We start from the raw sequence: 25,444 nt of genomic DNA on the forward strand, positions 1-25,444 counted from the left end.
ACGTCCGTATGAGACTTGGCAATTTGGAAGTTTGACGCCTGTATCAGGATGTCGTCTAAATAAGGGGCTACTGCTATACCCCGCAGCCTTAGGACCGCCAAAAGCGACCCTAGAACCTTTGTAAAGATTCTTGGGGCTGTAGCTAATCCAAAGGGAAGAGCTACAACTGGTAACGCCTGTCTTGAAAGGCAAACCTGAGAAACCGATGATGATCTTTGTGTATCGGAATGTGAAGATAAGCATCCTTTAGATCCACTGTAGTCATATATTGACCCTCCTGGATCAGTGGTAGGATGGTACCAATAGTTTCCATCTTGAACGACGGAACTTTGAGGAATTTGTTTAAGATCTTTAGATCCAAAATCGGTCTGAAGGTTCCCTCTTTTTTTGGGAACCACAAACAGATTTGAGTAAAAAACCCTGTTCCTGTTCCTCCTTTGGAACTGGATGGATCACTCCCATAACTAGGAGGTCTCGTACACAGTGTAAGAATGCCTCTCTCTTTATCTGGTTTGCAGATAATTGTGAAAGGTGAAATCTCCCTTTTGGGGGGGGAAGCTTTGAAGTCCAGAAGATATCCCTGGGATATAATTTCCAACTCCCAGGGATCCTGAACATCTCTTGCCCACGCCTGGGCGAAGAGTGAAAGTCTGCCCCCTACTAGATCCGTTACCGGATAGGGGGTTGTTCCTTCATGCTGTCTTAGAGGCAGCAGCAGGCTTTTTGACCTGCTTACCTTTTTTCCAGGTCTGGTTTGGTCTCCAGACCGTCTTGGATTGAGCAAAAGTTCCTTCTTGTTTATTATTAGAGGAAGTTGATGCCGCACCTGCCTTGAAGTTTCGAAAGGCACGAAAGTTAGACTGTTTGGCCCTAGATTTGGACCTGTCCTGAGTAAGGGCACGACCTTTTCCTCCCGTGATATCAGCAATAATCTCCTTCAAACCAGGCCCGAATAGGGTCTGCCCCTTGAAGGGAATGTTAAGTAGCTTAGATTTTAAAGTCACGTCAGCTGACCATTATTTAAGCCATAGCGCTCTGCGCGCCTGTATAGCAAAACCAGAATTCTTAGCCGTTAGTTTATTCAAATGAACAATGGCATCAGAAATAAAATAATTGGCTAGCTTAAGTGCTCTAAGTTTGCCAAGTATGTCATCCAATGGAGTCGCTACCTGTAAAGCCTCTTCCAGAGACTCAAACCAGTACGCCGCAGCAGCAGTGACAGGGGCAATGCATGCAATGGGCTGTAGGATAAAACCTTGTTGAATAAATATTTTCTTAAGATAACCTTCTAATTTTTTATCCATTGGATCTAAAAAAGCACAACTGTCCTCGACAGGGATAGTAGTACGCTTTGCTAGAGTAGAAACTGCTCCCTCCACCTTAGGGACTGTCTGCCATAAGTCCTGTGTGGTGGCGTCTATTGGAAAACATTTTTCTAAAAATAGGAGGGGAAGAGAACGGCACACCTGGTCTATCCCATTCCTTATTAATAATTTCTGTAAACCTTTTAGGTATTGGAAAAACATCAGTAAACACCGGCACTGCAAAGCATTTATCCAGTCTACACAATTTCTCTGGCACTGCAATGGTATCACAGTCATTCAGAGCAGCTAAAACCTCCCTAAGCAACACGCGGAGGTGTTCAAGCTTAAATTTAAATGTAGAAATATTAGAATCAGGTATCTTTCCTGAGTCATTAACATCACCCACTGACTGAAGCTCTCCTTCCTCAGCTTCTGCATATTGTGAGGCAGTATCAGACATGGTTCTTAAAGCGTCAGTATGCTCTGCATTTTGTCTCACCCCAGAGCTATCTTGCTAACCTCTAAGTTCAGGTAGTCTGGCTAATACCGCTGACAGTGTATTATCCATGACTGCCGCCATGTCTTGTAAAGTAAACGCTATGGGCGCCCTAGATGTACTTGGCGCCATTTGAGCGTGAGTCCCTTGGGCGGGAGTGAAAGGGTCTGACACGTGGGGAGAGTTAGTCGGCATAACTTTCCCCTCGTCAGATTCCTCTGGTGATAATTTAAAAAAAAAAGAATATGATCTTTATTGCATAAAATGAAATCAGCACATTTGGTACACATTCTAAGAGGGGGTTCCACCATGGCTTTTAAACATAATGAACAAGGAGTTTCTTCTATGTCAGACATATTTATACAGACTAGCAATGAGACTAACAAGCTTGGAAAACACTTTAAATCAAGTTAACAAGCAAATATAAAAAACGGTACTGTGCCTTTAAGAGAAACAAATTTTGTCAGAATTTGAAAAACAGTGAAAAAATGCAGTAAATCAAACAAAATTTTTACAGTGTATGTAATAGGCTAGCAGAGCATTGCATCCACTTGCAAATGGATGATTAACCCCTTAGTTCAAAAAACGGATCAAAAAAACGAAATAGACGTTTTTTAACAGTCACAACCAACTGCCACAGCAAGCTGTGGTCCTACCTTCCCCAATAAACGACTTTGGAAAGCCTTTGAGCCCTTTAGAGATGTCCTATAGCATACAGGGGACTCCTGAGGGAAGCTGGATGTCAAAGTTTGTAATTTTAACTGCACCAACTGTAACTTTTATACTATAATAGTGGAAAGCCTCAGTAAACTGTTTCTAGTCAAAATTTAAGCCAGCCATGTGGAAAAAACTAGGCCCCAATAAAGTTTTATCACCAAAGCATATATAAAAACGATTAAACATGCCAGCAAACGTTTTATATTGCAATATCATAAGGGTATTACCCCTGGGAGTAAGCATGATACCAGTCGTTATTAAATCACTGTATTCAGGCTTAACTTACATTAATCCGGTATCAGCAGCATTTTCTAGTGTTTTCCATCTCTAGAAAAAATTATAACTGCACATACCTGATAGCAGAATAAACTGCACGCCATTCTCTCGCTGAAGTTACCTCATCTGTGTAATCCCCTCAGAGATATGTGAGAACAGCAATGGATCTTAGTTACAACCTGCTAAGATCATATAAACCTCAGGCAGATTCTTCTTCTATTTACTGCCTGAGATAAAATAGCACAACTCCGGTACTATTTAAAAATAACAAACTTTTGATTGAAGAAAATAAACTAGCTATATTTAACCACTCTCTCCTACAACGACCTAGCTTGTTGAGAGTTGCAAGAGAATGACTGGCTATGACAGTTAGGGGAGGAGCTATATTACAGCTCTGCTGTTGGGTGTCCTCTTGCAACTTCCTGTTGGGAATGAGAATATCCCACAAGTAATGGATGATCCGTGGACTGGATACACCTTACAAGAGAAAATATAATTAATAATAACAATTTTTTTTTATTTAACTAAAGAAAAATAACCATTATCTTAATAATAACAATTTAAATATGATAAATGATAACATTATATTTAATTTTTAATGCCTGTGTACATAGATGACATTAAAGGGACAGTAAAGTCAAAATTAAACTTTCATGATTCAGATAGAACATGCAATTTTAAAACAAATTATAATTTACTTCTCTTATCTAATTTGCTTTGTTCTATTCTTAGTTAAAAAGCATAACAGAGCTAGACTTATAAACAAGGTACTACTGTGAGTTAGCTGCTTTTCATTGGCTCACCCAATGTGTTCAGCTAGCTTTCAGTAGAGCATTACTCTCCGTCAACAAAGGATAGCAAGAGAATGAAGCACATTTGATAAAAGAAGTAAATCTGAAATCTAAAAATGGTATGCTCTATCTGAATCACGAAAGAAAAATATTGGGTTTATGTCCCTTTAAGGTCTATTTCTCCACTCTGTATGTTTATTTTATAACATGTTTGCTGTGAAGAAGGGACGTGTTATTTCTGCAGAAACAAATTCACACTTCAAACCAATAATATATGATAACATCTTCTAGATTAAAAAAAAACTGCCTAAATAATCTGACAGAAACCTCTGGGAGAGCATCACATTGTGAATGGATTAATAGAATTAATTTACCAAAAAAATGAAACACTATAGCCATGAGTATACAGTCTCATACTACACACTTTATAAACTAATCATTATTTCAAGATTATTTACTTTTCGACTATAGTGTATCTTAAATAGAAACTGACTTTCAATACATTATTCCTCAAAAAGCATTTTTTTTAAATCCTATTTAATTTTAAAAAATCCAATTTAAATTTAAAATAAAATCTGATTTAAATAAAAAAAATCAAATCACTGATTTGTATCCACGCTATACTGTATGTATATAAGATGCAACACTTAAGCACATTTAATGACCCAAAGCAATGATATGTATTACACCAAAATAAAAAAGGTAAGTAATGATAACTTCCCTCAGTGTTGCTGTCTTCACAACCTCCCCAAATTATGAGCTTTGTGAGAACTTGAGAAGCTCAAGATTCTAAACTTATACGTACTTTACCGAAATTGCCACTACATAAGCAAATACGTACAACCAGTATATAACTTAGCCAGCAAGCAGCTTTGGCACTATACTCTCAATATCAGTCGTTTTCAGATTATACATAGAAGTGTGTGTTAGACAGAGCTTAGAGACAAAGCTGTTCTAGCGCTACTATAATTTCAGCACATAAAATGGAATGGGAAAAAAAAATGAAAAAAACACTACTCGTGCACAAACCTGATCATATTCTAAAGTGCGCTAAACAGACATGAAAATATTAATATTTCACATACCAGAATATGTTCTATTTATTCATAATTAAATATAAATATATATATATATAAAACAACAATTAAAATTATGGGCAGGTGAAAAGTGAGTTTAAAATCCTCCACTAAATACAAAATATAGAGAAAATAACTTCATTTGCATATCTTACCCAGATTCCTTTGCTGCATTGGAAACAGTGTAGTCAGAGAGTCTCTGGGTTTAAAGCAAGTCTTCTGACTTGTTTAGATTTGTAAATGGTTTACACAATGAGTTATTTTCTCTCTCTCTCTCTCTGTATATATATATAGGATGGTATTTTGCATAAGTATATATTTATACATCTATATGAAACAAAATTTTGCAGATCCAGCCTGGAAAGTATAGGAAACAGATTATGCTGCAAAAACGATAGTCATGCACCCTTATCTGCGGCTTGTATCAAGCTCTCTAACATTTTGTGTACAGTGAACAACAGGCACATTCAATAAGTAATTCAATGTCATACAGCCACGCCTCCTATAATGCAGAGTCCATTCATGCCAGACCCGCTTTAGGGGAGCAGATTATATAATAATCAACTAAAGTAGACCAGTGAATCTAAATGTTTATTTGCCCCGTGACACCTCTAGGTTATTTTTTTTAAGTGAAGTGACACCCCACATTGTAGTAAGATAAAAACAAACATTCTGAACTTATGTCTCTGCACAATTTAAACCTAGAATTACAACAAATAAGGAATACATACATCAAATATTTTGGTACTTTTTAGGAATTGTTTTACATTAAAACCTGATTACCCTGACTCTCTGTGACACCCCCAGACAAGTGCACTGACTTACTTGTATGTCTAGACACTGGCTGAGAATCACTGCACAGTAAAGTACACACACTCACCTTTAGAGACACCTGGTGTTTGACAGAGGAATTAGCATATGCAAAAGTGCTGGCCATGCCGATGCACACTGCTATCCCTGCAGATGAAGGTGAGCGAGGAGCAGTTAGTATTAATGAGGTTAGTTCATTAGCAAGATTTAATACATGACAATGACAAAGACCATTTGCTTGTAGCCTACTTGCTGCTGCATTTAGTCATTCCAAATCTGGTTAATACTGCAGATGGCAACTGTACACAAGCTAAACTTTAACTTCTTTTGATATAGATTTATTGTCTTGTGCCTAGACACACACACATGCACTGTAAAGTCTGACCAAATATAGTTCTGTTGCTAGATGTGCTTCTTTACAGTAAAAAATAGCAATACTGTAAAGGTAGCACATTAATAACAGATTAAATAAGAGGAAGCATTTTAGGATATAAGGTTAGAAAAAAATGCAAATAAAAGTAATTATATTTTAATATTTTGCATAAATAAAAAGAGAGAAGCGCTCAACCTGGGAACGAACAATAGCATAATAGCTTGTTCTATGGCTAGTTACCACCCTAGAAGCAGCCTCTTTTTGCTCAATATGTGCCTTTCACAGAGAAGAAATTTCCTGTAGCATATCAGTCTGATCCTGACTTCACAGTACAGTCCAGCCCCGAAATACCAGGCAATCCCTCTCTGAACAAGAGAAACAGCAAAACCCCAGACGTACGTTTCGGCCTATTGTGGGCCTCGTCAGTGAGGTGCAGCCATATCCCTCTAGGCACACTGAGCAACGGGTCCACGTCTGGATTACCGCATCACACTTAGGGAGACTTCCCTAAGTGTCATAATTTGCATAAATAAAAAGAGAGAAGCGCTCAACCTGGGAACGAACAATAGCATAATAGCTTGTTCTATGGCTAGTTACCACCCTAGAAGCAGCCTCTTTTTGCTCAATATGTGCCTTTCACAGAGAAGAAATTTCCTGTAGCATATCAGTCTGATCCAGATGTGGACCCGTTGCTCAGTGTGCCTAGAGGGATATGGCTGCACCTCACTGACGAGGCCCACAATAGGCCGAAACGTACGTCTGGGGTTTTGCTGTTTCTCTTGTTCAGAAAGGGATTGCCTGGTATTTCGGGGTTGGACTGTACTGTGAAGTCAGGATCAGACTGATATGCTACAGGAAAGTTCTTTTCTGTGAAAGGCACATATTGAGCAAAAAGAGGCTGCTTCTAGGGTGGTAACTAGCCATAGAACAAGCTATTATGCTATTGTTTGTTCCCAGGTTGAGCGCTTCTCTATTTTTATTTATGCAAATTATGACACTTAGGGAAGTCTCCCTAAGTGTGATGCGGGAATCCAGACGTGGACCCGTTGCTCAGTGTGCCTAGAGGGATATGGCTGCACCTCACTGACGAGGCCCACAATAGGCCGAAACGTACGTCTGGGGGGTTTTGCTGTTTCTCTTGTTCAGAAAGGGATTGCCTGGTATTTCGGGGTTGGACTGTACTGTGAAGTCAGGATCAGACTGATATGCTACAGGAAAGTTCTTTTCTGTGAAAGGCACATATTGAGCAAAAAGAGGCTGCTTCTAGGGTGGTAACTAGCCATAGAACAAGCTATTATGCTATTGTTCGTTCCCAGGTTGAGCGCTTCTCTATTTTTATTTATGCAAATTATGACACTTAGGGAAGTCTCCCTAAGTGTGATGCGGGAATCCAGACGTGGACCCGTTGCTCAGTGTGCCTAGAGGGATATGGCTGCACCTCACTGACGAGGCCCACAATAGGCCGAAACGTACGTCTGGGGTTTTGCTGTTTCTCTTGTTCAGAAAGGGATTGCCTGGTATTTCGGGGCTGGACTGTACTGTGAAGTCAGGATCAGACTGATATGCTACAGGAAAGTTCTTTTCTGTGAAAGGCACATATTGAGCAAAAAGAGGCTGCTTTTAGGGTGGTAACTAGCCATAGAACAAGCTATTATGCGATTGTTCGTTCCCAGGTTGAGCGCTTCTCTATTTTATTTATGCAAATTATGACACTTAGGGAAGTCTCCCTAAGTGTGATGCGGGAATCCAGACGTGGACCCGTTGCTCAGTGTGCCTAGAGGGATATGGCTGCACCTCACTGACGAGGCCCACAATAGGCCGAAACGTACGTCTGGGGTTTTGCTGTTTCTCTTGTTCAGAAAGGGATTGCCTGGTATTTCGGGGCTGGACTGTACTGTGAAGTCAGGATCAGACTGATATGCTACAGGAAAGTTCTTTTCTGTGAAAGGCACATATTGAGCAAAAAGAGGCTGCTTCTAGGGTGGTAACTAGCCATAGAACAAGCTATTATGCTATTGTTCGTTCCCAGGTTGAGCGCTTCTCTATTATTATTTATGCAAATTATGACACTTAGGGAAGTCTCCCTAAGTGTGATGCGGGAATCCAGACGTGGACCCGTTGCTCAGTGTGCCTAGAGGGATATGGCTGCACCTCACTGACGAGGCCCACAATAGGCCGAAACGTACGTCTGGGGTTTTGCTGTTTCTCTTGTTCAGAAAAGGATTGCCTGGTATTTCGGGGATGGACTGTACTGTGAAGTCAGGATCAGACTGATATGCTACAGGAAAGTTCGTTTCTGTGAAAGGCACATATTGAGCAAAAAGAGGCTGCTTCTAGGGTGGTAACTAGTCATAGAACAAGCTATTATGCTATTGTTCGTTCCCAGGTTGAGCGCTTCTCTATTTTTATTTATGCAAATTATGACACTTAGGGAAGTCTCCCTAAGTGTGATGCGGGAATCCAGACGTGGACCCGTTGCTCAGTGTGCCTAGAGGGATATGGCTGCACCTCACTGACGAGGCCCACAATAGGCCGAAACGTACGTCTGGGGTTTTGCTGTTTCTCTTGTTCAGAAAGGGATTGCCTGGTATTTCGGGGCTGGACTGTACTGTGAAGTCAGGATCAGACTGATATGCTACAGGAAAGTTCTTTTCTGTGAAAGGCACATATTGAGCAAAAAGAGGCTGCTTCTAGGGTGGTAACTAGCCATAGAACAAGCTATTATGCTATTGTTCGTTCCCAGGTTGAGCGCTTCTCTATTTTTATTTATGCAAATTATGACACTTAGGGAAGTCTCCCTAAGTGTGATGCGGGAATCCAGACGTGGACCCGTTGCTCGGTGTGCCTAGAGGGATATGGCTGCACCTCACTGACGAGGCCCACAATAGGCCGAAACGTACGTCTGGGGTTTTGCTGTTTCTCTTGCTCAGAAAGGGATTGCCTGGTATTTCGGGGCTGGACTGTACTGTGAAGTCAGGATCAGACTGATATGCTACAGGAAAGTTCTTTTCTGTGAAAGGCACATATTGAGCAAAAAGAGGCTGCTTCTAGGGTGGTAACTAGCCATAGAACAAGCTATTATGCTATTGTTCGTTCCCAGGTTGAGCGCTTCTCTATTTTTATTTATGCATATTTTAATATTTGTATTATGCTAACATATAACACAACACGTAAGTAATATACGGTATTAGCAATATAATCTAAATAAAAATATACTGAAATATGTTACTCTCCTAAATGGCCCATTGTGGCATTTTAGAGCCTGTAACACTTTTTAATAGTACAATTAAGGACAGTTACTAATTTCCCTGGCAGCTTTTGAATTAATAAAAGGACTTATTTTTATGTGCTGTTTAAACATTTGGACTGAAGCTTTTTTATGATGGTCTAGTACACTTTTATGTGCAAGTGGGTACTCATTGTATACTGAGAGTGCAACTTATGTAACAATATTACACTGCCCGATTAGAAAAGTATAAGACTTTCTGCCCATTCTTGTTCCATATTGTCCAAATTGTACATTTCCTGCCTATATGGGATATCTACAAGGTTTTCTACTTTTCCAATACACAAAATATTTTCCAACCTTTAACAAATTCTTATCTGATTAACTCACCAAGCTGATGCTGAAAGCAGACTTTTGCGAGTAAGATGAGTATGAATGGCAGCCCCTTCTGTAGCCAGGAGACAATGGCCTTAAGTTCAGAAAGGGCTGGTGCAGGAGTTCCAGGCTCTTCGTTACTTTCCTCTCTATGTCGTTCTGTAGTAGCACTATGCAGCAGGGATGGGCGTGAGTGTGAATGTTGGAAATGATGCTGTGGATGATGCGCTGGTGGCTGAGGCAGCTGGCGGTGATGAGGATGGTGGTGAGAGAACGCACTAGCCTCAGTGCGACTTCCAATCTCTTCCCTGAGTGGAGGAGGCATCTGTATGAAAACCTCACCTCCTCCGGCTGTGGAGCCCAGAACTAAGCCTGTTTGAACTGTGATAGGACCAGACTGAAGACCTGCTAAGCTGGAGAATAAATGTTGAGAAGACGGGCTGTCTTGCTTTAATCCATTAAAACTTCCATCATCCACATTAGTATCAGAGTTCAAGTTCTGACTGCGGCTCCTGAAGGAAAATAAAGATTATGGAACTCATTTAGGCTTAATGAACACTAAACCCTTTACAGATTCAGGGCTAGATTACATGTGGCACGCTAAAGTTAGCACTCGTGATGGAAGAATATCACAGACATGTTGATTTGCGCTCATATTACAAGTTGAAAGTAAACATGAACACAAGAGTGCAATCACATTTTACACTCGTCGTGTTATGCTATATTAAGAACATGGGAATGTAAAAATATAAGTAAAGCGCTGTCGGGTTAGTGTGGCCGCGATATTCCGATTCTTCAGGTAAGTGCGCATTGGGTTTTGCTTGCGCACAAACTTTTTACTTTCATCTTGTAATACACACTAGATTACTTCTATTAAGTTTACACTCGAGTGGGAGAACTAAATAGTGTGCCACTTGTAATCTAGCCCTCAATATTTTTTAATGCAATAAACAATCAAGCTGCTTGATAGAAAATACTTTTATGAATTCAGTTACCTCTGATAATGGGTTGCATCTAGCACACAAAATAGCACATACTCAAGTCAACTGTGGCACATAATACAGACCTGCTACATGCAGATATGTGCCCACACTGCTGAGTGACGATGACAAATTGTCGCACTCTTATGCTGACTTCTTCCTATGCTCACACATGTGAGCGCTCAACCTTAAAAAAACAGTCATATTTCTTCTTCAAAATCTATGAATAAGCGCCACTAGGGGGCACGAAACGCGTCAGGTTGCTGTCCCTCTGTCTACCTCCATGTCTGGAGTGTGGACTATATATATTTTTTTTTAAAGGGACAGTCTAGGCCAAAATAAACTTTCATGATTCAGATAGAGCATGTAATTTTAAACAATTTCCTAATTTACTTTTATCACCAATTTTGCTTTGTTCTCTTGGTACTCTTAGTTGAAAGCTTAACCTAGGAGGTTCATATGCTAATTTCTTAGACCTTGAAGCCCACCTCTTTTCAGATTGCATTTTAACAGTTTTTCACTACTAGAGGGTGTTAGTTCACGTATTTCATATAGATAACACTGTGCTCGTGCATGTGAAGTTATCTGGGAGCAGGCACTGATTGGCTAGACTGCAAGTCTGTCAAAAGAACTGAAAAAACATAATTTATGCTTACCTGATAAATTCCTTTCTTCTGTAGTGTGATCAGTCCACGGGTCATCATTACTTCTGGGATATTACTCCTCCCCAACAGGAAGTGCAAGAGGATTCACCCAGCAGAGCTGCATATAGCTCCTCCCCTCTACGTCACTCCCAGTCATTCGACCAAGAACCAACGAGAAAGGAAAAGCCAAGGGTGAAGTGGTGACTGGAGTATAAATTAAAAAATATTTACCTGCCTTAAAAACAGGGCGGGCCGTGGACTGATCACACTACAGAAGAAAGGAATTTATCAGGTATGCATAAATTATGTTTTCTTCTGTTAAGTGTGATCAGTCCACGGGTCATCATTACTTCTGGGATACCAATACCAAAGCAAAAGTACACGGATGACGGGAGGGATAGGCAGGCTCTTTATACAGAAGGAACCACTGCCTGAAGAACCTTTCTCCCAAAAATAGCCTCCGATGAAGCAAAAGTGTCAAATTTGTAAAATTTGGAAAAAGTATGAAGCGAAGACCAAGTTGCAGCCTTGCAAATCTGTTCAACAGAGGCCTCATTCTTGAAGGCCCAAGTGGAAGCCACAGCTCTAGTAGAATGAGCTGTAATTCTTTCAGGAGGCTGCTGTCCAGCAGTCTCATAAGCTAAACGAATTATGCTACGAAGCCAAAAAGAAAGAGAGGTAGCGGAAGCTTTTTGACCTCTCCTCTGCCCAGAGTAAATGACAAACAGAGAAGACGTTTGTCGAAATTCCTTAGTTGCCTGTAAGTAAAATTTTAGAGCACGGACTACATCCAGGTTGTGCAGTAGACGTTCCTTCTTTGAAGAAGGATTTGGGCATAAAGAAGGAACAACAATCTCTTGATTGATATTCCTGTTAGTAACTACCTTAGGTAAGAACCCAGGTTTAGTACGCAGGACTACCTTATCCGAATGAAAAATCAAATAAGGAGAATCACAATGTAAGGCTGATAATTCAGAGACTCTTCGAGCCGAGGAAATAGCCATTAAAAATAGAACTTTCCAAGATAACAACTTTATATCAATGGAATGAAGGGGTTCAAACGGAACGCCCTGAAAAACATTAAGAACAAGGTTTAGACTCCATGGTGGAGCAACAGTTTTAAACACAGGCTTAATCCTGGTCAAAGCCTGACAAAAAGCCTGGACGTCAGGAACTTCTGACAGACGTTTGTGTAACAGAATGGACAGAGCTGAGATCTGTCCCTTTAATGAACTAGCAGATAAACCCTTTTCTAAACCTTCTTGTAGAAAAGACAATATCCTAGGAATCCTAACCTTACTCCAAGAGTAACCTTTGGATTCACACCAATATAGGTATTTACGCCATATCTTATGGTAAATCTTTCTGGTAACAGGTTTCCTAGCCTGTATTAAGGTATCAATAACTGACTCAGAAAACCCACGTCTTGATAAAATCAAGCGTTCAATTTCCAAGCAGTCAGCTTCAGAGAAGTTAGATTTTGATGTTTGAAGGGACCCTGTATCAGAAGGTCCTGTTTCAGAGGTAGAGACCAAGGTGGACAGGATGACATGTCCACCAGGTCTGCATACCAAGTCCTGCGTGGCCACACAGGTGCTATTAGAATCACTGATGCTCTCTCTTGTTTGATTCTGGCAATCAATCGCGGAAGCAACGGGAAGGGTGGAAACACGTAAGCCATCCTGAAGTCCCAAGGTGCTGTCAGAGCATCTATCAGGACTGCTCCTGGATCTGGACCCGTAACGAGGAAGCTTGGCGTTCTGTCGAGACGCCATGAGATCTATCTCTGGTTTGCCCCAACGTCGAAGTATTTGGGCAAAGACCTCCGGATGAAGTTCCCACTCCCCCGGATGAAAAGTCTGACGACTTAAGAAATCCGCCTCCCAGTTCTCCACTCCCGGGATGTGGATTGCTGACAGGTGGCAAGAGTGAGACTCTGCCCAGAGAATTATCTTTGATACTTCCATCATAGCTAGGGAGCTTCTTGTCCCTCCCTGATGGTTGATGTAAGCTACAGTCGTGATGTTGTCCGACTGAAACCTGATGAACCCCCGAGTTGTCAACTGGGGCCAAGCCAGGAGGGCATTGAGAACTGCTCTCAATTCCAGAATGTTTATTGGCAGGAGACTCTCCTCCTGACTCCATTGTCCCTGAGCCTTCAGAGAATTCCAGACGGCACCCCAACCTAGAAGGCTGGCGTCTGTTGTTACAATTGTCCAGTCTGGTCTGCTGAATGGCATCCCCCTGGACAGATGTGGCCGAGAAAGCCACCATAGAAGAGAATTTCTGGTCTCTTGATCCAGATTCAGAGAAGGGGATAAGTCTGAGTAATCCCCATTCCACTGACTTAGCATGCACAGTTGCAGTGGTCTGAGGTGTAAGCGTGCAAAGGGTACTATGTCCATTGCCGCTACCATTAAGCCGATTCCCTCCATGCATTGAGCCACTGACGGGTGTTGAATGGAATGAAGGGTGCGGCAAGCACTTTGAAGTCTTGTTAGCCTGTCCTCTGTCAGGTAAATCTTCATTTCTACAGAATCTATAAGAGTCCCCAGGAAGGGAACTCTTGTGAGTGGAACGAGTGAACTTTTCTTTTCGTTCACCATCCATCCATGTGAACTTAGAAATGCCAGCACTAACTCTGTATGAGACTTGGCAGTTTGAAAGCTTGAAGCTTGTATCAGAATGTCGTCTAGGTATGGAGCTACCGAGATTCCCCGCGGTCTTAGTACCGCCAGAAGAGCACCCAGAACCTTTGTGAAGATTCTTGGAGCTGTAGCCAATCCGAATGGAAGAGCCACAAACTGGTAATGCCTGTCTAGGAAGGCAAACCTTAGGTACCGATAATGATCTTTGTGAATCGGTATGTGAAGGTAAGTATCTTTTAAATCTACAGTGGTCATGTACTGACCCTCTTGGATTATAGGTAAAATTGTCCGAATAGTCTCCATCTTGAACGATGGAACTCTTAGGAATTTGTTTAGGATCTTTAAGTCCAGGATTGGTCTGAAAGTTCCCTCTTTTTTGGGAACCACAAACAGATTTGAGTAAAACCCCTGTCCCTGTTCCGATCGTGGAACTGGATGGATTACTCCCATTAACAAGAGCTCTTGTATGCAGCGTAGAAACGCCTCTTTCTTTGTCTGGATTGTTGACAATCTTGACAGATGAAATCTCTCTCTTGGAGGAGAGTATTTGAAGTCCAGAAGGTATCCCTGAGATATTATCTCTAGCGCCCAGGGATCCTGAACATCTCTTGCCCAAGCTTGGGCGAAGAGAGAAAGTCTGCCCCCCACTAGATCCGATCCCGGATCGGGGGCCCTCAATTCATGCTGTCTTAGGGGCAGCAGCAGGTTTCCTAGTCTGCTTGCCCTTGTTCCAGGACTGGTTAGGTTTCCAGCCTTGTCTGTAGCGAGCAACAGCTCCTTCCTGTTTTGGTGCAGAGGAAGTTGATGCTGCTCCAGCTTTGAAATTACGAAAGGAACGAAAATTAGACTGTCTAGTCTTGGCTTTGGCTTTGTCCTGAGGCAGGGCATGGCCTTTACCTCCTGTAATGTCAGCGATAATCTCTTTCAACCCGGGCCCGAATAAGGTCTGCCCTTTGAAAGGTATATTAAGCAATTTAGACTTAGAAGTAACATCAGCTGACCAGGATTTTAGCCACAGCGCCCTGCGTGCCTGAATGGCGAATCCTGAATTCTTCGCCAAAAGTTTAGTAAGATGTACTACGGCCTCCGAAATGAATGAATTAGCTAGTTTAAGGACTCTAAGCCTGTCCGTAATGTCGCCCAGAGTAGCTGAACCAATGTTCTCTTCCAGAGACTCAATCCAGAATGCCGCTGCAGCCGTGATCGGCGCAATGCATGCAAGGGGTTGCAATATAAAACCTTGTTGAACAAACATTTTCTTAAGGTAACCCTCTAACTTTTTATCCATTGGATCTGAAAAAGCACAGCTATCCTCCACCGGGATAGTGGTACGCTTAGCTAAGGTAGAAACTGTTCCCTCCACCTTAGGGACCGTTTGCCATAAGTCCCTTGTGGTGGCGTCTATTGGAAACATTTTTCTAAATATCGGAGGGGGTGAGAACGGCACACCGGGTCTATCCCACTCCTTAGTAACAATTTCAGTAAGTCTCTTAGGTATAGGAAAACCCTCAGTACTCGTCGGTACCGCAAAATATTTATCCAACCTACACATTTTCTCTGGTATTGCAACTGTGTTACAATCATTCAGAGCCGCTAACACCTCCCCTCGTAATACACGGAGGTTTTCCAGTTTAAATTTAAAATTTGAAATATCTGAATCCAGTCTGTTTGGATCAGAACCGTCACCCACAGAATGAAGTTCTCCGTCCTCATGTTCTGCCACCTGTGACGCAGTGTCTGACATGGCCCTAATATTATCAGCGCACTCTGTTCTCACCCCAGAGTGATCACGCTTACCTCTTAGTTCTGGTAATTTAGCCAAAACCTCAGTCATAACAGTAGCCATATCCTGTAATGTGATTTGTAATGGCCGCCCAGATGTACTCGGCGCTACAATATCACGCACCTCCCTCTGAGCGGGAGATGTAGGTACTGACACGTGAGGCGAGTTAGTCGGCATAACTCTCCCCTCGTTGTTTGGTGAAATTTGTTCAATTTGTACAGATTGACTTTTATTTAAAGTAGCATCAATACAGTTAGTACATAAATTTCTATTGGGCTCCACTTTGGCATTGCAACAAATGACACAGGTATCATCCTCTGAATCAGACATGTTTAACACACTAGCAAATAAACTTGCAACTTGGAAATACAATTCAATTAGAATAATATTAAAACGTACTGTGCCTTTAAGAAGCACAGAAGATCTATGACAGTTGAAAATTAATAAATTGAAACAGTTATAGCCTCAATCCTTGTAAACAACACAACTTTAGCAAAGGTTTAATCCCATTAGCAAAGATAACAAATTCTGAAAGCAGGAAACAAATTACAGAATAAACGTTTTTTATCTCAGTCAAACTATAATTCTCACAGCTCTGCTGAGAGAAATTACCTCCCTCAAAATAAGTTTTGAAGACCCCTGAGCTCTGTAGAGATGAACCGGATCATGCAGGGAATACAATGAGTTGCTGACTGAAATATTTGATGCAGTAAAAGCGCCAAAAAAACGGCCCCTCCCCCTCACACACAGCAGTGAGGGAGAACAGAAACTGTCAGAAAAACAGATTAAGCAACTGCCAAGTGGAAAAATAGTGCCCAAACATTTATTCACTCAGTACCTCAGCAAATGAAAACGATTTTACATTCCAGCAAAAACGTTAAACATAATCTCTAGTTATTAAACAGCTTTATGTATTTCTTACAGTGTAATTCTAGTGAAGTACCATTCCCCAGAATACTGAAGTGTAAAGTATACATACATGACATTATATCGGAATGGCAGGATTTTCTCATCAATTCCATTGTCAGAAAATAAAAACTGCTACATACCTCTATGCAGATTCATCTGCCCGCTGTCCCCTGATCTGAAGTTTACCTCTCCTCAGATGGCCGAGAAACAGCAATATGATCTTAACTACTCCGGCTAAAATCATAACAAAAACTCTGGTAGATTCTTCTTCAAACTCTGCCAGAGAGATAATAACACACTCCGGTGCTATTTTAAAATAACAAACTTTTGATTGAAGATATAAAACTAAGTATAATCACCATAGTCCTCTCACACATCCTATCTAGTCGTTGGGTGCAAGAGAATGACTGGGAGTGACGTAGAGGGGAGGAGCTATATGCAGCTCTGCTGGGTGAATCCTCTTGCACTTCCTGTTGGGGAGGAGTAATATCCCAGAAGTAATGATGACCCGTGGACTGATCACACTTAACAGAAGAAAAGGGGCAGTTTGCAAAGGCTTAGATACAAGATAATCACAGAGGTTAAAAGTATATTATTATAACTGTGTTGGTTATGCAAAACTGGGGAATGGGTAATAAAGGGATTATCTATCTTTTAAAACAATAAAAATTCTGGTATAGACTGTCCCTTTAATATGAATTTTATTTTTACACACTTGGTAGTGCCTGCCTGTTATGTCCTCTTGAAAAATCATATTTCTTCTCCCTTTGTTTCACCAAACTCTAGATGCCTCTGTGCAAATGTTTGCAGACCACAAATGAAACAAAAGTAACAATATCGGAACACGTCACAACCCAAAACCAACCAACTGGTGAAAAAAAATATTGCTAGTTTTCTAGACAGGGTTAAAAACTTACTAGCCAAGAGTGTAAAATGTACTAATCAAATCTTTTTTGTACAAGTTTGGGATGATTCTAAATTTCTAACCATGCTAAGACCTATCCATTAACTAGTGCCCACTGCTATCTAAACACTCTATACTGATATTCTCCTCTTACCTCGTAATCTGTCTCCTCAACTCCATTCCCACACAACTTCTTTTTCTGCTACTTGAATACCAATTGTAACTTATGTTTTCAACTTATTTTGTGAATGCTGGCACATTTCTTGATCATTTCAAGCATGTGCTTATTACATCTGTCCTTAAAAAGTAATCTCTACATCGAACCTCACCCTTTATCAATCTTTCAGTATCCTTAATATCATATGTCCCCAATCTATAAGAACAGTTCATCTACAACTACCTACAACAGTTTATTTCCTTCAGTCCTTTATTTGACCCCATTAATTCAGCATCCAACCTAAAATATCCACAGAAACAACCAGAATAGCAATTAACCACTTCTTTCTGCTTATTGCTTCTAACCATCTGTGCAGTATTTGACACAGTAGACCATTCACTCTTTGTATCTGAGATACAGCTCTACAATGTTTTTCATTATACTTAACCAACTGATCATTCTCCTTCAGTAGGGAATCTTTTGATCTTCTGCCATTTGCTGCTGTACAAGGCTAAGTCTTGGGTGCAGTGAATTTCAGTTAAAGCTATCGGCTACTACTACATTGTGTTATTTTTGTTGGGTTTTTTTTTGGCCTCTAACAATCATTTTTAAATGTGTGCTTATTTACCTGTGCCGTTTGTATATCATCGCTCTTCATTCTTAAAGGAGCAGTAAATACAGTAGATTTGCATAATCAACAAATGCATGATAGCAAGACAATGCAATAGCACTTTGTCTAAACTTCAAATGAGTAGTATTTTTTTTCTAACAAATTTCAAAGTTATGTCTATTTCCACTCCTCCTGTATCATGTGACAGCCATCAGCCAATCACAAATGCATATATGTATATTCCGTGAATTCTTGCACATGCTTAGTAGGAGATGGTGACTCAAAAAGTGTAAAAATGAGTTACATTTTTACTTGAGTTTCCCTTTAATAATAAGCATAAGTTTTGTTTACAGTTGTAAAGGAGAATCTCACATGTTACACTTTAAAGTGAAGGTAAAGTTATAGTTTATTGAATCCAATATACAATTTCTCCCTATCATGTTATATTAGTCGCTAAGTCTTTTTTTTTTATTTTTCAAATATTTTTATTAAAAAACTTATTTCCAATTCCCTACCGTTTATCTCCCGGCTCCTCCCAAGCCCTACTTCCTCCTTAGGCATTTAGTTACGTCTTCAGCGGTCCCACCCGCTCTCAAATGCGCGTTCACAACCCCGAATTCAATTGCGCATGCGTTACTCGCCGATGGTAATCAATGGCCATCCTATTACTTCAAAATGCGCATGCGCTAATTTGCCTTGTAACATAGTAGTGAATAAATAGGTATATTCATTCACTACTATGCAATCAGAGACAGGAGCTGCATTTATTGCTATAGTTGAAACGTTTCTTAAAAACATCGATCTATTAACTTTGTTTGCCCAATTGTACTATAGAATCTAGTTGATAGATCGATGTTTTTAAGAAACGTTTCAACGATATCAATAAATGCAGCTCCTGTCTCTGATCTTACAGACAGGTAACAAGGCTGTGCAGGACAACAAGGCACATTATTACAACTTGAGGTTATAAAAGGCGTCTGCAAAAAGAGATGACGTAGTCTGTAGGGATTCCCACTTGGAAGTTGGAAGCACACATGCGCGAAACAGGAGTGCGCAGGGTTGAGAAACCAAATAAAAATAATTTGCATATGCGGCAACGAGTAAAGGGGTGGATGACGTCGGTTGACGGCCGCCTGACGGCCGCCTAACAGCCATAAAATCAGTTGGTTAAGAAAAACATGTGATTGAAAGTAAAAAAAATAATTTTTTTACAGGTTGAATTTGGGAACGAAAAAAAATCAAATTATAAAGGTAATATATTGAAATATAACGATTTATATCAAATATGATGAATGAAACTCATATTATTTTTAAACATTTAATGATATTATAGATAGAGATGGGGTTAACTTTACCTTCACTTTAATGTGTCCTCTTTCTCCATGAAATTTTTGTAATTTAATGAAAAATTAAAGGGATACTGAACCATATTTTTTTATTTCATGATTTAGATAGAGCAGGCAGTTTTAAGCATCTTTCCAATTTACTCCTATTATCATTTTTTCTTTGTTCTCTTGATATCTTTATTTGAAAAAGCAGGAATGAAAGCTTAAGAGTCTGCTCATTTTTGGTTCAGACCCTGGGTAGTGCTTGCCGATTGGTGGCTTCATTTAGCCACCAATCAACAAGTGCTACCCAGGTGCTGAACCAAAGATGGGCTGGCTCGTAAGCTTTACATTCTTGCTTTTTCAAAAAAAAATAGAAAGAGAACAAAGAAAAAATGATAATAGAAGTAAATTAGAAAGATATTTAAAATGGCATGCTCTATCTGAATCATGAAAGAAAAAAAAATGGGTTCAGTATCCCTTTAAGCTTTAGTCTATTTACAATCCGATCATGTGTATTTTGAATGTTAAAAGGGTCCAGAAATAAAAAAAAATTGTAGATTGATTTTTAAAATGTTGTTATTTATGCTAGGAAACAACTATTTCCTTACCTTTCTGGAGGAGGGTTGTCCGTGAGGCTGCTGTGGCGTCTCTGCATTGTTTTCAAAACCTTAAAACAATACATTTAAAATGTACCATCAAAAGTGGAGAACGACAGGCAGAAATGTTCAGCCTTGAAGGAGATTCCAGAATACATGAGTGTTCTCTTTCCAAGTTGTGTTGCAGCAATATATAGGATTTGGTAATCTGAATATGTGGCTCCTTCTGTTGATGAAGAATGTATAGTGCTATATTACTTTATTGCACTTGAAATAGATATTTACACATTTCTTTAAAACAACTGAATAAAAAAAAAACTGAATGAAAAAGTTTTTTATTGTAGAGAAGAACCAAAGGCAAAATCTTAACACTTGTTTTGAAAGGCCAATAAATACCTCTTACTTCTGGGTAAAAATTGCACATGTTGCATGCTTCCTAAGAGCCCAAAAATAAATTCTAAAGCCTGAAATCATGTAGCTGGTTTAGGCAATTTGCAGCATTTTGATAACCACAAAAAGCACAGTTTTTACACAAAAGCAAGGGACGTTTAACGTTCCTTTAATTGATTTCAAACTCTTCATAAATCATGCAGCTCTCAGCAAAGTACTTTAGTCCATCATCTACCTTTGAGTTTTTGTATTCTAAAACATACCCTGTGCTTTCTAACATTTTTTATCTCACCCACATATATATTTTTCAATATTACTACTTGTTTGTTTTTTAACTATACAGGTTAATAATTCAAATTATATTTTTTTTATATCATCTGCTAAACTAAACAACTTCTACTGAAGCCTGCTATTATTACCACTGATAATCCTTCATGATGGGGCAAATGTAATGATTGGAATAAAGTTCTGATGAAGACATTACAAGGAAAAAGGAAGTCACTTGATGTCAGATGCTAGGCACGCCCCCCCCCCCCCCCAGGCAGATCTTCAACTTTGTCGAAGGCAGGAGCATGCAGGATGCCAAAAAAAGTAGGACGTTCCAATGGCATTAAAGCCCAATGCCTTTAGGACAGCATAGAACCTCCTAACAACATTAAGCAGTTACAAAACAAACAATGAACCATGAGTCATGTAATAAAAAAATACTCCCTCCTTTGAATGCACTCAGTTATTAAAAAATGGGAGCAAAAATAATATATATATATATATATATATATATATATATATATATATATATATATATATATATCAAAATAACAAGAGTATTGCATTGAGCAATGATACTTTTTTTATTGGACTAAGTATACATTTATAAGATGACAAGCTTTCGGAAGAATTAGGTATACAGGGGAAAATAAAGATAGTCAAAAAAGGAGAAAGGGGAATAATAACAATGGTAAAAGTGTGGACCTAGGCTTACCAGCGTACCTATGCATAGAGAGTCTGGAATATACAATGTAATTGACTACAGTATATGAAAGTACATTACAAAAATTTTTGATAATATGTTAAGAATCCAGAGTCTACATTTAGTCCAGAATTAAACAGGTTGAAGTGCATTATCATTTTCATTTAAAATGTTTTTCTTTCCATGGTGTTTTGGAAGTTGCCTCTGAGAATCTTGATTTTGAGGTTTTGGATGGAGTGGTCAGGTTGGGTGAAATGGTGACCAACAGGGGTACAGTATTTTGTTTCACAGGGATTTTTGATTGAGTGTCTGTGTAAGTTCATCCGAAGGTGCAGTTTTTGTCTTGTTTCTCCAATATAACATCCCACTTCACATGCAGTGCAATGTACTTTCATATACTGTAGTCAATTACATTGTATATTCCACACTCTCTATGCATAGGTACGCAGGTAAGCCTATGTCCACACTTTTGTCATTATTATTATTCCACCTTTTTTTTTTTTTTCTTTCCTTTCTCATTTATTGACTATCTTATATTCCCCTGTATACCTAATTTCACATCTTTATACATATTGATTTTATGATGTTGCTATATAACTTTATGTCATTATATGCTTTGTGTATAACCATATATTTCCCCTGTCTGTTATCCTTTACTGATACTGTCTGCCTCTGTCTCCTAAAACCCCATCATGATTTTTACTACACCTCTCCTCCCCCTGCATTCAGACCTCTGTAACACTTTCTGTCTTTTTAGCCATCCTGTTTTAAGATATAATCTGTAAATTTCATCAAATTGGTCAGTATTGTTTCAGACTTGAAAAAGAAAGACACTTTTCCGAAAAGCTTGTCATCTTATAAATGTATAGTTAGTCCAATAAAAAAGTATCATTGCTCAATGCAATACTCTTGTTATTTTGATATCTAAATCTCTGGACTAACAGGGCTACTCCAATCAATGTATATATATATATATATATATATATATATATATATATATATATATATACACACACATACATATATATACATATATATATATATATATATATATATATATATATATATATATAATATATATATATATATATATATATATATATATATATATATATATATATATATATATATATATATATATATATATATATATATATATATACACATACATACACACATATATACAGGTAGCCCTCAGTTTACGCCGGGGTTAGGTTCCAGAAGGAATGGTTATAAATCAAAAGTCAATGGGAAGTGAGGGAGTTCCAGGCCCCTCTCAAAATTGTCATAAGTAACACCTAATACATTATTTTTAAAGCTTTGAAATGAACACTTTAAATACTAAACCGCATTATAAACCTAATTAAATAATCACACAACACAGAATATATAATTAAACTAAGTTAAATGAACAAAAACATTTGCTGAACAGCATTATAAACCTAATAAAATAATCACACAACACAGACTTTACTTTTTTTTGCAAACAATTCTTTCTATGCATTCCAATCTGGACTGATTTATAGACAGGAAGATATTGTTCCTTTGAAAGCTGCTCGATAGCTCAGGTCTAGCTAGCTACACTAATTCATTACAGCCTGCTTGTGTGCTTGGCTTACATATCTTTGCTGCAACACAAGCGAACAGCTCCACCTACTGGCTATTTTAATCAATGCACTGCTTTTCAATAGCAGTCACATGACTGGGAAAAAAAGGTTGTTATTCTGAAACGGTGCAAATTGAACCGTTGTAAACCGAGGGCCACCTGTATATATGTATATGTATATGTATATATATATATATATATATATATATATATACACAGGCAGTCCTCGGGTTACAGACATCCAACTTAAGTACAACTCGTACTTACATACAGAGAAAATAGAGCTTTATCGACAATCCTTCTTTCCAGGATAATTCAAAATACTGAAAATCCAATTGTCACAAGGACAGAAAGTGATGTGAAATTTTCTGAACAGGGGCACAGATAGCAAAACAAACTTTATCCTATGCTATCCAAAACAAAAAAAAAATGTTTGGCTAGAGTTTCACCTAAAAAAAGTGCCTGTTCCAACTTACATACAAATTCGACTTAAGAACAAACCTAAAGTCCCTATCTTGTACGTAACCCGGGGACTGCCTGTATATATATATATATATATATATATATATATATATATATATATATATATATATATAAAAATTCATTAAAATTATGGTGGAGATAAAAATCTGAGATTAAAATCCTTTTAATCCTTTTAAAAAATTTTGCATAGGAAATTAGCACATCCATTCATTCCCTGCTTGCTTTTTCCACAGTATAACTCCATGTACACTGTTACCAATGCACAAGAGGATTCTGGGTAACATATGCAAAATCTCAGATTTTTTGCATCAAATACTGTTTTAACACAGCAATCCCTGAAATTTTGCATATCTAATTTGCATATCTTACCCAGAATCCTCTTGTGCATTGGTAACAGTGTACATGGAGTTATACTGGGGACAAACCACTATCGTGTAGGTTTGGAATTTTACTATTAGCGTAACAACATTGGTACATTTCATTTGAGTTAATTTTTGCTCCATGGATAATTGCCAAGATATCTTGTATTGGCTTTTGAGATCAAACTTGATTGGCAATTCTATGAGATTACTTTATCATCAATTTACCATCTCTGTTTGCAACTTATACTTTTGTGCCACTGCCTTTGTATATATGAGGATTAGATATAGGACATTCTAGTTATTGTAATGCACGCAAATTTACCTCTTTACAATGGTATTGTGAGCTACGGCTGGCTCCGTTTATGACACACAAACTGTGTAGATAGCGGCTACATGTGAAGTATAAATCTTCATTTTGCAACATAGTTTATCTTGGTCAACATTACTATTAGTTTTGTGGGCGTGTTAATCATTGTAACACATTTGTCTTAATATCAAATAAAATGGAAGCCGGTCATTGCTAGACAGCTCATTGGCTGTAGGTAAATTCATACGCATGCGCCCTAGATGGCTATAGATGCCGAACAGGGCTTTTTAAGTTGTGAATCATTTTATGTTTTTACACACTTGATGAATCGGTCACTACGACCGGGAAATGTGTTGTGTGTCACGTGCACATTTTAATTAAAGTCTATATTGTTTTTAGACATTTGTATCACGACTTTTAATAATCACTTTCTGGAATCTGCTATAGCTAACAGTGTTTCCCTTCCACCAGCTGTTTAAAACCTTTTCTCAGCGCATTGAGGAGAATTCCTTACTGAATCCAACAGAACCTGGAGTATTTGTCCTACGGGTGTCTTCTACAGACCCTATGAGAGCACTGCTTTGATTGGGTTACTGCACAACAACATCGAAAGGATAGCTTTCTGTCCAGCAGGCATTCGTGGCACTTATCAAGTGCTTTATACTTTGTAAGTATAATTTGTATTACGTGTATTGAGACCAAGTAACACTGATTGTGCACTATTGTGGCGCCCTCTTCTGTTCTACCTCTATACAGATTCACTACACTTGCATCGCCACCAAGTTTGTGGAAGAAGTTTGCAGCCTCCAGTCTCTCACATTCCTTTTTGTTCGTTTGAGATACATACGAAGGACTTTTTTTGGTACACGCCTTTTTGGGACTTTTCATGGACACTGGTACTCACAAGTATAGTGAATTATATGATTTATGTATATCTGTTTTGATTATATGTTATTGACTGTATATGGAAGCTTTAAGAGCAGACTTCAACACATTTAAAAACGTATATACTGCAGTTTACTGTTCCACTAACTAGAGAACAGTTGTATGTTTTCGCACTCACTTGCATTATTTGCAATATACACTTATTATTGGTGTTAACATTAGCATATATCACAACAACACACATTGTCTATCATTTGTTTAGTAGACATATATTCACATGCAATGTTGTATTGATTTGCTTTTGAGACATGGAGGATTTTAATCTAAGATTTTTATCTCCTCCATAATTTTAATGAATTTTGATTTAACCCTGAAATTAGCTTTACCTAAGCAGCAATCAGAAATCTATGTGACTTAAAAGAAAATGTATTTAGCTTG

At 38.8% G+C, this 25,444-nt stretch overlaps 1 protein-coding gene across 1 annotated transcript in view; it reads right to left on the reverse strand.

Annotated features, from left to right (window-relative positions):
* Positions 1-25,444, reverse strand: part of RNFT2 (ring finger protein, transmembrane 2) — a 259,024-nt gene that overhangs the window by 225,566 nt on the left and 8,014 nt on the right. Inside the window, exons 2-4 of the mRNA XM_053701690.1 lie at positions 20,016-20,229; positions 9,460-9,956; positions 5,541-5,617 (exon numbers count right to left, since the gene is read on the reverse strand). Coding sequence (XP_053557665.1) covers positions 5,541-5,617; positions 9,460-9,956; positions 20,016-20,089 — 648 coding nt within the window. The 5' untranslated portion in view covers positions 20,090-20,229. The remainder of the gene's footprint in view (positions 1-5,540; positions 5,618-9,459; positions 9,957-20,015; positions 20,230-25,444) is intronic.

The sequence above is a fragment of the Bombina bombina genome, chromosome 2, assembly GCF_027579735.1.
Source record: "Bombina bombina isolate aBomBom1 chromosome 2, aBomBom1.pri, whole genome shotgun sequence".
Lineage (NCBI taxonomy): Eukaryota > Metazoa > Chordata > Amphibia > Anura > Bombinatoridae > Bombina > Bombina bombina.